Genomic DNA, 16,323 nt, shown 5'->3' with positions numbered 1-16,323 from the left:
TATTTTAAAATTACTGTAAAGAAATAAAATAATTTGACACTTAAATGAAAGCTTGGTTATTTTAGAGAAATTCAGACAATAATCTATACAAGCTATCAGGAAAACTGGATAATGAAAAAGCCGTAAGTAATGGAAATAATTTGAGCAAATAGGCAGATGTGGTATTTCGTAAACCTAATGCTTAAAAGTACAAAATCCTGAAATATAATGGAAATGTTTACCGAAAGTAAAAGATCAACGAATGCTAGTGAAATGCAAAAATATTCCGTAAATTTCTGACAGGCGTTTTTTCTTCTCATTCCTAGTGTGAGGATATTTAATAATATTTTCTCAAGTATGATCAAGGATAGCAGACAGTAAATATCTAGAGGCTGGTTTGTTTGACGTGACTGGCACTGAAAAGAGCAGTTCTCTGAAGGGAGAGCAGTCATATTTTTAGTTAAATTTCAAGAAGACCTGCTGAAACGCACATAATAAAACACTGCTTCCTGTATTTTCCACCCCATGGAATACTATGCAGCCATAAAAAAGGAGATCATGTCTTTCACAGGAATATGAATGAGGCTGGAGGCCATCATCCTTAGCATACTGGGTGGACAAAATAAACTGTGCAAAAGGCCACTGGGATAGCAGTTTACTTATATAACAAACCTGCACACGTACACCTGAACCTAAGCCAGGGAACCAAGATCGCGCCACTGCATTCCAGTCTGGGTGCCACATTGAGACTTCTCCAGTGGATCTTCCTTGACTGATGATCTTCCTATTTGATTTTGGCTTTACTGCCTTCAATTATGTTGTTTTTGGTTCCTTGCATTTCATTTTGCTATACCAAAATGCCATGTAAGCTTGGAATCATTTGCGCAAGTGCAAGAAGCAGCAAAGCGGGAGCCCTTCCTCCCAGCAGAACCTTCCTCTGGAGGCCAGTCATGCAGTCCCCGGTCCCCTCCAGACTGCATGGGGCGGCCCTGCCACCACCTCGAGGCCACCAGAGGATCGATGGCTGTCAACTCAGAGGCCCCTGCACCTAAAGCACTCACACTCAAGGGAACAGTGAGGGCCCAGTGCGCCCGCCTGGTTCCGTCTCTTCCCTCCCCCTCCCTTTTGGGAGGGCCTGGGAGCATAACCCCAGGCCATTGTAACCATTTTTAAGTGTACAGTTCAGTGCCATTAAGTACATCCACACTGTTGTGCAACCATCACCACCATCTACCTCCAGAACCTTTCCAACTTTTCAAACTGAGCCTCTGCAATCATTAAGCACTAGTTCCCTAGACTTCTCTCCTGCCAGGTCCTGGTGGCCACCATTCTACTGTCTATAAATCTGACAACTCTAGGTATCTCTTATCAATGGAGTCACATCTATTTTTGTCACTGGCTTATTTCGCCTAGACTTTGAGGTTCATCCATGTTGTAGCATGTGTCAGACTTTCCTTCTTTTTATTATTATTTTTTGAGACAGAGTCCCATTCCATCACCCAGACTGGAGTGCAGCAGCAAGATCTTGGGTCACTGTAATCTCCACCTCCTGGGTTCAAGCAATTCTCATGCCTCAGCCTCCCCAGTAGCTGGGATTACAGGTGAGTGCCACCACGACCAGCTAATTTTTGTATACATATATTTTTAAATAGATATGGGGTGCCACCATCTTGGCCAGGCTGGTCTCAAACTCCTGACCTCAAGGGATCCACCCACCTCAGCCTCCCTAAGTGCTGGGATTACAGGCGTGAGCCACTGCGACCACCCAGAATTTCCTTTTTTTTTTTTTTTTTTTTTTTTAAAAAAAAAAAGGCTGAATACTATTCCATTGCTGTATATAACACATTTTATTATCCATCTATCCATTGATGGACACATGGGTTGCTTCCAGGTTTTGGCTATTATAAATAGTGCTGCTATAAACATGGGTGTACAAATATCTGTTTGAGTCATTGCTTTGGATTCTTTTGTGGAATCCAAGTAGAATTGCTGAACATGTGTTAATTCTATGCCTAATTTTCTGATGAACCATGAGGCTGTTTTCCACAGTGGTTACACCACCTTACATTCTCACCTGCAACATAAAAGGGGTTCTGACCTCTCTATAACCTTGCCAATGTGCTTTTCACAAAAAATGTTAAATATTGTTTCTGATTAAAAGAGACTCAGAAAATCCTAAAAGGATTTAATGGAACATTCTTTAGAGGCATTTTTCTGCTGCAACACAGTTATTCAAGTTGATTAAATTTACTGTCTTCAATGGTTCAATTTCCATGGTATCCAATAGAATTTACATTGTTATATTATGGTCTTCTCTAATTTAATCTCCTTTTCTTATTGAGGATCTTTCTTTACTAGTAGTACCTTCCATTTGGTAGCACTCAGGGATGATCTAGCTCACAAATAATTATATGCTTGTCAAAAGTTAATAGAATGGCCAGGAGTGGTGGCTCACGCCTGTAATCCTAGTACATCTGGGAGGCCGAAGTGGGTGGATCACTTGAGCTCAGGAGTTTGAGACCAGCCTGGCCAACATGGTAAAACCCCGACTCTACTAAAAATACAAAAATTAGCTGGAAATTGCTTGATCCTGGGAGGTGGAGGCTGCAGTGAGCTGGGATGGCACCACTGCACTCCAGCTGGGCAACAGAGCAGGACTCCATTTCAAAAAGAAAAAACAGTTATTAGAATGTTTTACCTTCATTATAACACACAGAAGGTATGATAAAAAGATCTTTCACTTTATAGAAAAGATGTCCCTATAAAGCTAATAGTAAGTGAATCCTTCTATTCTATTTCTACCACTTCCACTTTCTCCATGGAGAAAGTTTCCCAAATTAAGCTGGTTTTTGACACAAAAGAGGTACAGCTGACATTCTGGTCCACAGCATATTGGATAATGTTAAAGCTCTGTCTATTTCCAGCTCTCCTTCCTCAGATTACTATGGAACTTTTCATGCTCTAGGTTCTCTGAATGTATAAAATAAATAAAATTTTGAATCTTAGCCTCTCTTCTCTGAATTTTTGGATGTTTAAAATAAAGACTATCTGTACCTTTAAGAACTTTCCTAAAAAGTAGTAGGCTAGCAATTAGACAAAAAAGAGTGGAAAGAAAAAAGTAAAACTACCTCTATTCACAGACGGAATGATCTTATGTCAAAATACTAAAGAATCTACTAAAAAAATTATCTCAATAAAGCTCTTATTGGCTGGGCATGGTGGCTCACGCCTGTAATCCCATCACTTTGGGAGGCCAAGGTAGGCGTATCATTTAAGGTTAGGAGTTTGAGACCTGCCTGGCTAACACGGTAAAACCCTGTCTCTACTAAAAATATATAAATTAGCCTGGCGTGGTGGTGTGCGCCTGTAGTCCCAGCTACTCAGGAGGCTGAGACAGGAGAATTGCTTGAACCTGGGAGGAGGAGGTTGAGGTTGCAGGGAGCCAAGATCTCGTCACTGTACTCCAGCCTGGGTGACAGAGTGAGACTCCTTCTCAAAAAAAAAAAAAAAAAAAGCTATTATTTTAAAAAGTAGCCAGACCTCAGTCTCGTTTATGGAATTAAATTACATGAAAATATTATATATAGAGAGAGGTATTATTTTCTAATCAAAACCTTTTCCTTACTGGCAGGTGTAAGCCCAGGACCTTTTAAGTGATCCCAATACAACCTCTGCCTCCCGGGTTCAAGCGATTCTCCAGCCTCAGTCTCCTGAGTAGATGGGATTGCAGGTGCCAGCTACCATGCCCAGCTAATTTTTGTATTTTTTATTTTTTTATTTTTTGATACAGAGTCTCGCTCAGTCGCCCAAGCTGTGTGGCTCACTGCAGCTTCTGCTTCCCAGGTAAAAGGGATTCTCCTGCCTCAGCCTCCCAGATAGCTGGGATTACAGGAGTGTGCCCAACTAATTATTTTTTTTTTTGGGAGACGGAGTCTCACTCTGTTGCCCAGGCTGGAGTGCAGTGCCTCAGCCTTCTGAGTAGCTAGGATTACAGGTGTGTGGCACCATGCCTGGCTAATTATTTTTGTATTTTTAGTAGAGACGGGGCTCAGCATGTTTGCCAGGCTGGTGTCAAACTCCTGACCTCGTGATCTATCTGCTTCAGCCTCCCAAAGTGCTGGGATTGCAGGTGTGAGCCACCGTGCCCGGCTCACTATTGCTTTTTCAAAAGGTCAAGCTCTCTGAACTAAAACCTCTCTCAAGTAGCACCTTGAAGTGACCGATACTTTATAATATAGCACATAATCAAGATTTTCAAATGCTAAGTATATCAAGAAGTTATGTAAAGTTTAGCTCCTTTCTGTGGTCCCCATTAATGTACCCTGTTCAGCTTCAGGAGTCATTTAAACACAGTTAAGGAAATCTCTGGCTCCAGGAAGCTTGAAGCCACTCATCCATAATGCAGTAAGGAACATGTGTCCTCAAGTGACTCAGGTCTTTTAAGAACTTAAGAAGGGCGGTCTCCATAGTTACGCATATTAACAGTTGGCAAAAAGCCAAATCTGTTACATAATCCAAACTTCTAACCTAGCTGGTTGTTTACAAAACTTTTCTGGAACAATTAAGATCCTACTATAAATGGTACATTTCAGCTGCAAAATCAAGCCCAGAAGGACCCACAGTCACACACTTTCATTTAGGGGGAAAAACAATCAGGGTCTTGTTTGGAGCATTTCATTGTCTTGACCAGTTTTAGATCATGATATGCATACCACAATTTAAACCAAGACAAATGTCTCATCTCAACACTGCAGTTCTTAAAAGACAGATAAGAGATCACTATAACACATTACTTTTCAGATGAAAAAGCCACCTGAAAAAAACAAAAAGAATGTATCTCAGCAGTTTAAACAGTAAGAACTACCGGAAAAAAATTAAGCCAGAAGATTTTTTTTTTTTAAAGCAAATACCTGAAATACATATTCTGTTTATTACTCTGGCAAACTGAATAGCAGACACCTGAGTCTGTTAACATCTTGCCTTTTTGTCTTTTTAAGTAAATATTAAAGAAAAAAATAGGTTCTTCAATAGAGAATATTTTTTCTCTAACAGGTTAACTTGAGACATCAGCAAATAATGATTTGAATTTTGAAAAATAAACATCCTACCAAAAAATTCTGTTCTCTGACAAGTCTTTTAAAGTAGTATTCCCCAGATGATTAAGACTATTTATAAGAAGCCATCATTCTCAGCAAACTGACACAAGAACAGAAAATCAAACACCGCATGTTCTCACTCACAGGCGGGTGTTGAACAATGAGAACACACGGACACAGGGAGGGGAGCATCACACACTGGGGTCTGTTGGGGGGAAATAGGGGAGGGCCAGCGGGGAGTGGGGAGTTGGGGAGAGACAGACAGCATGGGGAGAAATGCCAGATACAAATGAAGGGGAGGAAGGCAGCAAATCATGCTGCCATGTGTGTACCTATGCAACAATCTTGCATGTTCTTCACATGTACCCCAGAACCTAAAATGCAATTAAAAATATATATATTTTAAAAAAAAGAAGTCAACTTTTAAATGAATGACCATGTTATTTGGTTATTTGTATGGATTTTTTTCTTTTCTTTTTTTTTGCGATGGAGTCTCGCTCTGTTGCCTCGGCTTACTGCAACATCCGCCTCCCAGGTTCAAGTGATTCTCCTGCCTCAGCCTCCCGAGTAGCTGGGATTACAGGCACTTGCCACCATGTCTGGCTGGTTTTTCTATTTTTTAGTAGAGATGGGGTTTCACCAGGTTGGCCAGGCTGATCTAGAACTCCTGACCTGAGGTATTCCGCCTGCCTTGGCCTCCCAAAGTCCTGGGATTACAAGCGTGAGCCACTGTGCCCAGCCTTGTATGGGTTTTTGATAAACAGTGTCTTCCAAAAATGTCAACAGGAAACTAACATGGGCTGTTAGTTTAGATGGAGAAAAGCCTGTACTCTTGTTCTTGTCGGATCACTTACTAGATAAAGACCCTCCCTGTAAACCACTGTCACTGCCCTTAGCTTAGGGATGGTTAATGAAGAAACAGAAAGCAGTACAATAATCCAGGTGAGAGAGGATGGTGGCTTCAACCCACATGGTGGCTGGCTGAAAAGGAGTCACCCTCCATTAAGCCACCCTAAAGCTTCCTACGTTGGTATATTGTTTTTTTTCCTACAGACTGCTTTTAGAACTTATTAACAGGAAAAGATACACATTTCTCCTGAAGAGTGAGTACGCTTTCTTCACATGAGAGTTATGTAATATGATGTTCCCCCTTTTTTTTTTTTTTTACCTCCATTAAGAGATAAAAGACTTCAAGGGTAGAAAGAAAAAAGCAGCCTTGCATTTAAAAGCAGAGAGTAGCTATTATAATGACAGCAGTTTTTATTATTTACATGGAGGGGGTGTTAAGCCCTTTATATGCAGTATGTTCCCGACAGGCCAAAACTCATGCACTCAATCTGCATGGAATGCTTGCTATGTGACAGGCAACATTCTGGATGCTTGGGGGCAATTTCAGTAATGAAAACAAACCAAAGTCGCTACCTCCAAAGAAGTCCCATTGGAGGGGGTGGTGAAGAGGAAGAAAAGAATAGAAGTAAGTACACTGTAAGTTGGATGGACGTAAAAGCTGTGGATAAAAATAAAGCAGGAAGTAGGGCTGGGTGAGTTTGCTTTTAAATAGCATGGTCACTGTAAGGTCTTCCTGCAAAGGTGACAACAGCGGAAGTCAGTCATGCGGACAATGTCTACTGCAAACACCCTGCAGTGGGAAACGTTCCTGGTCCTTTAAAGGAACAAAAAGGCGGCTGGAGAGGCAAAGGGGAGAATAGGAGATGAGAAGTTAGAAGTAATGGGAAGAATGACAACAGTGTAGAGCCTGGTAGGCCGCAGGGAGGGCTGCAGCTCTCACGCAAGGGGGACAGCAACTCCAGAGGAATCTGAGCAGAGGATTCTCTGGCTGCTCTGCTGAGAACAGACTGAGGTATTATAACTCAATCAAGACAGCTGCAGGTGGCTTAAAAAAAAGAGAACACACTGAGGTAGAGGACAGCAAGGTTTCAAGCCAGAGCAGTCGGGAAGCGAATGTACCCATACAGGTAAGATACAGTGGCTTCCATCAGGACAGTGGTGGAGGAAGCAGTGAAAGGGTCAGATTCTATACTTACTTTGAAGGTTGACTTGATAGGATTTGCTGCAGGATTGAGAAACAAGATCCAAGGATGATTGTGAGGCTGAGATCTGTGCAGCTGAAGGATGGAGTTGCTTTAACAGAGACAGGGAAGAGTCTGGGAGAAGCAGTTTTTATGGAGTTCTGTTTTGCTCAAGTTACTCCTGGATGGCTAATAAACATCCAAGCTGTCAAACAGGCAGCTGGATGGAGCTTGTGAGCCTCGGAGCAGAAATGCTGCCAGCTTACAGATGGTATTTACAGCCATGAGACTAACTGTGCCCACAGAGGGAGTGGCAGTAGCTAGAGAAGGCAGGGTCTGAGCACTGGGACCCTCCAACAGCCAGAGGTTGTAAGGCTGCAGGCACAGCAAAGACAACGGGAGCAATAGCCACAGAGGCAGGAGGGTGGAGTCCCGGGAGTCTCTCAGCTGGGAACTGCTGCTGCCTTCATGGAAAAGCAGCAGAGGCTCAGCCTTGTGTCTGGGGCTTGTTCGTTTCTTACTTTACTTTTAGTGGCTTCGAGTCTTTCTTAGAAACAAGGTGGATCTACATTGAACGTGACTTTGGGCAGGTCACTTAACCCTCAACCTGTATGTCCTCCTCTCTAAAATACAGGTAATGTCACACCCGAGTACTAATCTGCTAAGGTTGTGAAAAATGAAATAATACTACATTAAAGAAGTTTGCTTCACAAATATATATACCCCCTATGTACTCACAATTTTTTTTTTCTTTTTTTTTGGAAGAAAGAAAGAAAGAAAAAAAAGAATGAAGAAGAGGAAGAAAAACGAAGAGAAAGAGAGAGAGAGAATGGGCGTATTGCTTTCTCGCCCAGGCTAGAATGCAGTTTAGTAATGGGTATTGAAAACCTCTTTTATACCAATAATTATACTTAATGATGTAGACAGGAAGGAATAAGGGAAGAAAATAACAAACAAGCAGCCAACCAATATTTCATTTAAACCTATGAAATGCTATGCGATTACTGAGGAGTGATTTACTTCCAATTATGTAGTCACTTTTGGAATAGGTGTGAGGTGGTAATGTATGCTTTGTGTATTTGAAGTGGAGAGTTCTATAAATGTTTATTAAGTTTACTTGTTCCGGGTCTGAGTTCAAGTCCTGGATGTCCTTGTTAATTTTCTGTCTCGTTGATCTATAGAATCGTTAGCTCTTCTTGTTACATTGATCCTTTTGCCATTATGCAATGTCCTTCTTTGCCTCTTTTGATCTTTGTTGCTTTAAAGTCTACTTTATCAGAGGCGAGAATTGCATCTCCTGGTTTTTGTTTATTTGTTTATTTTTACTCTCTGTTTGGTTGGTAATTCTTCCTCCTCTTTGTTTTGAGTCTTTGTGTATCGTTGCATGTGAGATGGGTCTGGATGCAACCTATCGATGGGTTTTGGCTTTTTATCCAATTAGAATATATATAAGTTTAATACTGGCATTTGATGCTAGCTGGCTGTTTTGCCCATTAATTGGTGTAGGTTTTTCATTGTGTTAATGCTCTTTGCTTTTTGATATATTTTTGGAAAGGCTGATATTGGTTGTTCCTTTATATGTATAGTGCTTCTTTCAGAAGCTCTTGTAAAGCAGACCTGGTGGTGGTGAAATCTCTAAGTACTTGTTTGTTTGTAAAAGATTTAATTTTTCTTTTGCTTGTAAAGCTTAGTTTGGCTGGATATGAAATTCTGGGTTGAAAGTTCGTTTCTTTAAGCATGTTAAATATTGGTCCCCACTCTTTTCTGGCTTGCAGGGTTTCTGCTGAGAGATCTGCTGTAAGTCTGATAGGTTTCCCTTTATGGGTAACCTGACCTTTCTCTCTGGCTGCCCTTAGTATTTTCTCCTTCATTTCAACCCTAATAAATCTGGCGATTATGTGTCTTGGGGTTGGTCTTCTTGAAGAATATCTTTGTGGTGTTCTCTGTATTACCTGGAGTTGAATATTACCCTGCCTTGCTAGGTTGGGAAAGTTTTCCTGAATGATATCCTGAAGAGTATTTTCCAACTTGGATTCATTCTCTTCGTCACATTCAGGTACACCTATCAAACGTAAATTAGGTCTTTTCACATAGTCCCATATTTCCTGGAGACTTTGCTCATTCCTTTTTATCCTTTTTTCTCCAATCTTGTCTTCTCGTTTCATTTCACTGAGTTGGTCCTCGACATCTGATATCCTTTCTTCTGCTTGATCAATTCGACTGTTTAAACTTGTGCATACTTCGCGAAGTTCTCGTGTTGTGTTTTTCAGCTCCATCAATTCACTTATATTCCTCTCTAAATTGTCCATTCTCGTTAACATTTCGTCAAACCTTTTTTCAAGGTTCTTAGTCTCTTTGCATTGGGTTAGAACAAGTTCTTTTAATTCACAGAAGTTTCTTATCACTCACCTTTTGAAACTTGCTTCTGTTATTGGAACACACTCGTTCTCCATTAAGCCTTGTTCCGTTACTGATGAGGAATTGCGATCCCCTGTAGAGGGAGAGGCATTCTGATTTTGAGTATTCTCTGCCTTTTTAGGCTGGTTTCTTCCCTTCATTATATATTTATCCGTCTGTCGACTTTGTAATTACCGACTTTCTAACTAGGTCTCTGGGTGGACGTCCAACTTGTTGATTCCCAGCGCCGAAATCTGAGCAATCCACTGGGCCGGCCAAAACAGCGGTGTTAAGATTGATGGTGCTTTTCTGCCCGGGAATCTCCAGACTCTGCACCAAGAACTGCCGCGCTGAGGCGCCAGCAAAACCGCCGCGCCGGCCACAAGAGTCGCCCTGGCGACCCATGGGGCTCCTCCGCTGGGAATCTCCTAGTCCGTGAGCAACAAAAATGCGTCTGAAAGTGTGGCGTCCTCTCGTTCTCTGCGCTTTTACTGAGAGCTACGAGCCTGAGCTGCTAATGATCAGCCATCTTGGATCTCTCCCCACAATTTTTTAAAGTAGTCTTTTACTTGAAAGTTATCAGTTATGTGAGATAATCTTTCTTTTTTTTATTTGACACAGAGTCTTACAATCATAGCTCACTGCAGCCTTGATCTCCTGGGCTCAAGGACATCCTGCCTTATGTAAATTGTGCCTAAAAGTGCTAAATTTGTGGTTTTTACATCAGACCACCTGCATTTTATTATGTCTTTTTCTTTCTTTTTGTTTTTGTTTTTTTTTTTTATAAGATGGGGTTTCACCATGATGGCCAGGCTGGTCTTGAACTCCTGACTTCAGGTGATCCACCCACCTCAGTCTCCCAAAGTGCTAGGATTACAGGCATGAGCCACTGCGCCTGGCCTATTATGTCTTTTTCTAACATTTGCCAAACAAATTTCTACACTGATAAGTAGCTTTCCTGATAAATGTTGTCTTGAACACACTCTTGCCCAAGAATCAGTTTCACAGATCTGAATACCACGCTCAGTTATATTCAACTCCTGGTCTCAGCCTCCTGCATAGCTGGGATTACAGGTGTAAGCCACCGTACCCAGCTAATTTCTTGGTAGAGATGGGATTTCAACACGTTGCCCAGGCTAGTCTCAAACTCCTGGGCTCAAGCAATCCGTTCCCGTTGGCCTCTCAAAGTGCTAGAAATACAGGCATGAGCCATTGCACCTGGCCGAGACTTTTAAAAATATATAATAAAGCTGAGGAAATAAATCTTAAATAAAACAGCTCTTGGGTGAAAAATGCCACTTTACAAATGCCTTTCTAATAAAACATTATAACTAAAAATTTACTTAATAATGCCATTGTTTGAATTTTGATGTTAATATAATAAACTGATTTTAAAAGTATTCATGCCAGGTGTGATGGTTCATGCCTGTAATGCCAGCACTTTGGGAGCCCAATGCAGGCAGATCACCCAAAGCTGGGAATTTGAGACCAGCCTGACCAACATGGAGAAACCCTGTCTCTACTAAAAATACAAAATTAGCCAGGTGTGGTGGCACATGCCTATAATCCCAGGAGGCTGAGGCAGAAGAATCGCTTGAACCCAAGAGGTAAAGATTGCAGTGAGCTGAGATCACACCATTGTACTCCAGCTGGGCAACAAGAGGGAAACTGTCAATCAATCAATCAATCAATCAATCAATTCATTCATATGTGGCTGGGCGCAGTGGCTCATGCCTGTAATCCCAGCACTTTGGGAGGCCGAGGCAGGAGGATCACAAGGTCAGGAGTTCGAGAACAGCCTGGTCAAAATGGTGAAACCCCATCTCAACTAAAAATACAAAAATTAGCCAGGCATGGTGGCGGGCACCTGTAGTCCCAGTTACTTGGGAGGCTGAAGCAGGAGAATCACTTGAAACCAGGAAGCGAAGGTTGCAGTGAGCCGAGATCGTACCACTGCACTCTAGCCTGGGCAACAGAACGAGAGTCTGTCTCAAAAGAAAAAAAAAAAAAAAAAAAAAAGAAAGTATTCATATGTAAGTGATGGCTCATTATTGTGTAGCTGTATTAACCAATGAAGCCAGTGGGTCCATAATGAAAATAGCTTGCCTTTTGTGTGGTGTGGAAGTTCTTCCTGTATTAAAACATGGAGTGGCTTTTTTCCTTTGATTTAAATTTTAATAAATAATTGCCCTAATTGAGGAGAGGGAATACATACACACACACACACACACACACACACACACACACACACACTCTCTCACTCTCTCTCTCTCTCCCCCCACCCTCCCCAGAAAATGTCCCCCGGAGAATATATATTTCTGGACTGGGGATGCTGAACCAGTATGATGAAGCAAATATTCCAAAATCTGAAATCCACATTGCTTCTGGTCCCAGGCATTTTGGATAAGGGACACTCAACCCACACATCCTGTAAAACCTAAAAGGGAGAAACATTCCCATTTACCTTCTAGGCTTGGCCCTGTCTACGCTCACACTTTTGGGTAACAGTTCCCCAGTTACAGTAAATCCAAATTCACTAGTCATGAGTTATTTGGCAAGAGGAAGTTCATTTTAAACGTTACTGAAGTAACATTACCTGTCTCAGTTTCCTTATGTCCAAAGCACTGTATGTTCCTTAGAAGAAAGGTGTCACCAGGGACACTGGCACTGCCTATGCATGTGAAAAGGCAAAGCAGGAGGGGGTGTTTTTCACAGTCCCATCTTGTTGGGGACTATGGACTCAGATTTGTCCTAAGACCAAAGTGTCCCTTCACACCTCTGTGCTTCTGTCCCTCCTGTACTCACCCCCAACTTTCCTGCCCAGTGTCTCCACTCCTCTTTTTTTTTTTTTTGAGATGGAGTTTCGATCTGGTTGCCCAGGCTAGAGTACAATGGTGAGATCTCGGCTCACCACAACCTCCACCTCCCAGTTTCAAGCAATCATCCTGCCTCAGCCTCCCGAGTATCTGGGATTACAGGCATGTACCACCATGCCTGGCTAATTTTGTATTTTTAGTAGAGATGGGGTTTCTCCATGTTGGTCAGGCTGGTGTTGAACTCCTGACCTCAGGTGATCTGCCTGCCTCGGCCTCTCAAAGTGCTACGATTACAGGCGTGAGCCACTGTACCCAGCCACCTCTTCTTAGAATTTAATTTAAAAACCTGATTTTCACCCAGGTGCAGTGTTCATGCTCACAATCCCAGTACTTTGGGAGGCCGAGGCAGGCAGATTTCCTGAGGTCAGAAGTTCAAGGCCAGCCTGGCCAACGTGGTGAAATCCTGTCTCCACCAAAAGTACAAAAATTAGCCTGGCATGGTGGCGCATACCTGTGATCCCAGCTACTTGGGAGGCTGAGGCAGGAAAATCACTTGAACCCAGGAGGCAGAGTTTTCAGTGAGCCAAGATCGTACCACTGCACTCCAGCTTGGGTAACACAGCGAGAATCCATCTCAAAAAAGAACACAAACAAACAAAACCCCAATTCTCTGGAGTCTTGGACACCGATCTCCTTAGTTCCCTCACTGGGCTTCTGATGACCTCATTTGTCCTTGGCAGCTGGTCCTGCTGTTCGGTTCTGCTCAGTAAGCTCAGATGTACCTTTGTACACATTTGGCATGAATGACCAAGTGACTGATAGGTAGGTTTTACAGACAAAATGTACCTAAAAATAAATTAAGCACTCTCCAACTCATCCTGCCTTATCTAAATTGTGCCTAAAAGTGCTAAATGCGTGGTTTTTAAAACTGAGCAGCCAGGTGCGGTGGCTCATGCCTGTAATCCCAGCACTTTGGGTGGCCAAGGCGGGCAGATCACCTGAGGTCAGGAGTTCGAGACCAGTCTGACCAACATGGTGAAACCAGTCTCTACTAAAAATACAAAAATTAGCTGGGTTTGGTGGCACGAGCCTATAGTCCCAGTTACTCAGAAGGCTGAGACAAGAGAATTGTTTGAACCCAGGAGGCGGAGGTTGCAGTGAGCCAAGATCGTGCCACTGCACTCCAGCCTGGGCGACAGAGCAAGACTCCATCTCAATAAATAAATTAAAAAAATATAGTATTCACAACTCTTCTCTTGTGCAATTTTTAAAATTTTAATCTACCACCCCTTATCTTTGTTATCCCTCAAAAGCTTTGAGCAAGAGCGACAATCTGATGCAACAATTTACACATGGATTTTTGGTTTGCTTTGCTAGGTTACTCTAACTGACCCGGATGATGGTCACATGCACACTGGGACCCCTGCTTCCAGGGGAGCAAGGTCACAGTTCAAAGGTATTGGTAAAGAAACCTAATTCTTAAGTTAAGGGCCAAGGCTATGCAAACAGAACATCACATTTGATAAGCCCGATGAACATTCTGTGTTGACAGTGGGGTAAAGGGTGTGTAGGCGGCAGTAGCAGAGAAGACTGAATGGGGACTGAACTTACTTCAGAACCTGAAAGAGTCCAGGTGTCATGGATGTTGGTCTCACCATTCCAGCTCCACTAATGGTCCCCAGATGAACCTGAGGATAGTAGACTGTCCGGAGGGCTAATCTCGAAGACTGCAACCGCGTCTTAATGACTTCTAGTGGACAAGTGAAAATAGCACCAACTGTGCCTCCGCACCTGTAAGAAAGGAAACCAAAGCAGATGAGAGAAGCAATACTATCCTCTACACAATGGAATGCGAAGTTTAGCGCTTCTCTCTTTAAAACTAGCATACAAGGGAGATTAAAAAAAAATTAGTTGAAATCAGCAGGGTGCAGTGGCTCACATCTGTAATCCCAGCACTTTGGGAGGCTGAGGCGGGTGGATCACTTGAGATTAGGAGCTCGAGACCAGCCAGGCCAACATGGCGAAACCCCATCTCTACTAAAAATAAAACAATTAGCCAGGCATGGTGGCTCTAATGCCAGCTACTCAGGAGGCTGAGGCAGGAGAATCACTTGAACCTGGGAGGCAGAGGTTGCAGTGAGCCAAGATCACGCCATTGTACTCCAGCCTGGGCAACAGAGCAAGACTCCCATCTCAAAAAAATAATAAATAAATAAGTTGAAATTCCAGAGCTACAGAAATAATTACTGTTCCCAAGTTAGCACATCTAGCACACCCTTTGGGGCTTTCCATTCTTGGCATTTTAACCTAATCCATTCCCAGTATCTAGGTATTCTGAGTGCCCTTCTATGGCGAATCATGCACCTGCATCACCATTTGCAATGGCTTCATACTATCTCTCCGTTACTGATGGATAAGATTTTAACCAATTTCCTACTGTTGGACATTCATACCATTTCAATTTCACTACCATGCTGCAAGGAAGACTCTAAAGTATTTTTGAACATTCAAACAAAATAGTTCATTCAGATGAAGATATTATTTTAAAAATCAATTTGTACCCCAATACAGACCTGTCTTAAAATTGTATTAATTACTTTTGGCCAGGCACCGTGTCTCACACCTGTATTACTAGCACTTTGGGAGGCTATGGCTGGTGGATCACTTGAGGATAGGAGTTCGAGACCAGCCTGGCCAATATGGTAAAATCCAATAAAAAAAAACAACAACACAAAAATTAGCCGGGTGCTGTCGTACACGCCTGTAATGCCTGTAATCCCAGCTACAGGGGACGGTGAAGCAGGAGAATCGCTTGAAGGCGAGAGATGGAGGTTGTTGCAGTGTCACTGCACTCCAGCCTGGGTGACAGAGCAAGACTGTCTCAAAAAAAAAAAAAAAAATCTGATTAAGCACTTTCAACAATGAAGTCCTTGTACTGCCATCATTCACAACTAGTCAGTTCATCCTGTGTTTTCATCAGTCACTCTGTCTCTCTGGATCAGGGTTCCCCTAAGCCAATTATTTGAGTATTACCCTTATAACATATTCATATCGAAATATTACCTGAATTACTATTTAAATATTTTTCTTCAAGACAACTCACTTATTTATCCTAAAATACCTACTTCCATCATCTCTTAAACAATACTATCCAAGAAATAGCATGTTTGATGGGCTACCTATAATTAATGATGTCAAGGGCCATAGACACATCCTCACCCGTGCCTACCAGTGACACAGGGCCTCACTCTGGCAAACATCACTCTGATCTGAGGAGTGCCTCAAGATCCAGACCTGCGGCCTTACTCATTTTTGCATCCCTGGCATCAGGGCTCAATGGGTTCCTAGACAGTATTTACTAAGCAAAGGAATTATTCAGTTGAGATTTCAAGGAGAATGTCTTCCAAGGTTTCTAAATATTTGAAAAAAGTCTTCCTCACTAGACTGGGAGCTCCCTGGAGAAGAGCTATTCATCATTCTTGCAGCTACAGTGTAGCAGGCACCTGGCAGGAAACAGGTGGGTCAATAATGACAGCGCACCAGCATCTCCGCCTGGGAAAGGTAACCACAGGAAGAAGAACCGGCTTGGACGTACAGAATGCTTATGCAGCTTCCCGACTCCACTAGAGGCAAGTGCTGGAAATCTAGAAGCAAACCTAGCACCTAACACAGACTCTGAAGGTAATGAATGGAGTAAAATCCCCATATAGGATTATTTTATTTATTTATTTTGGGGGGATAGCTTCACTCTGTCACCCAGGCTAGAGTGCAGTGGTGCGATCTCACCTCACTGCAACCTTCGCCTCCCTGGTTCAAGCGATTCTCCTGCCTTAGCCTCCCAAGTAGCTGGGACTACAGGTCCCAGCTGTAATATTTTTGTACTTTTAATAGAGAAGGAGTTTTACCATGTTGGCCAGGCTGATCTTGAACTCCTGACCTCAAGTGATCCACCCACCTCGGCCTCCCAAAGTGCTGGGATTACAGGTGTGAGCCATGTGCCTAGAC

At 42.6% G+C, this 16,323-nt stretch overlaps 1 protein-coding gene across 3 annotated transcripts in view; it reads right to left on the bottom strand.

The window, feature by feature from the left end:
- Positions 1-16,323, bottom strand: part of SLC25A33 (solute carrier family 25 member 33) — a 46,733-nt gene that overhangs the window by 17,362 nt on the left and 13,048 nt on the right. For 2 of the 3 annotated variants that reach the window (XM_064363213.1, XM_064363214.1), the window contains exon 2: positions 13,930-14,109. In XM_064363213.1, the coding sequence (XP_064219283.1) occupies positions 13,930-14,109 (180 nt within the window). Of the gene's footprint in view, positions 1-13,929; positions 14,220-16,323 lie in introns of those variants that run through there. The other variant, XM_012473698.3, reaches the window with a different exon arrangement.

This window comes from Aotus nancymaae, unplaced genomic scaffold (genome assembly GCF_030222135.1).
Source record: "Aotus nancymaae isolate 86718 unplaced genomic scaffold, 86718_ANA_hifiasm-v0.15.2.pri h1tg000053l, whole genome shotgun sequence".
Classification (NCBI taxonomy): Eukaryota; Metazoa; Chordata; class Mammalia; order Primates; family Aotidae; genus Aotus; species Aotus nancymaae.
The sequence above is the reverse complement of the archived record's forward strand: the minus strand, read 5'-3'. Positions and strand labels throughout refer to the sequence as shown.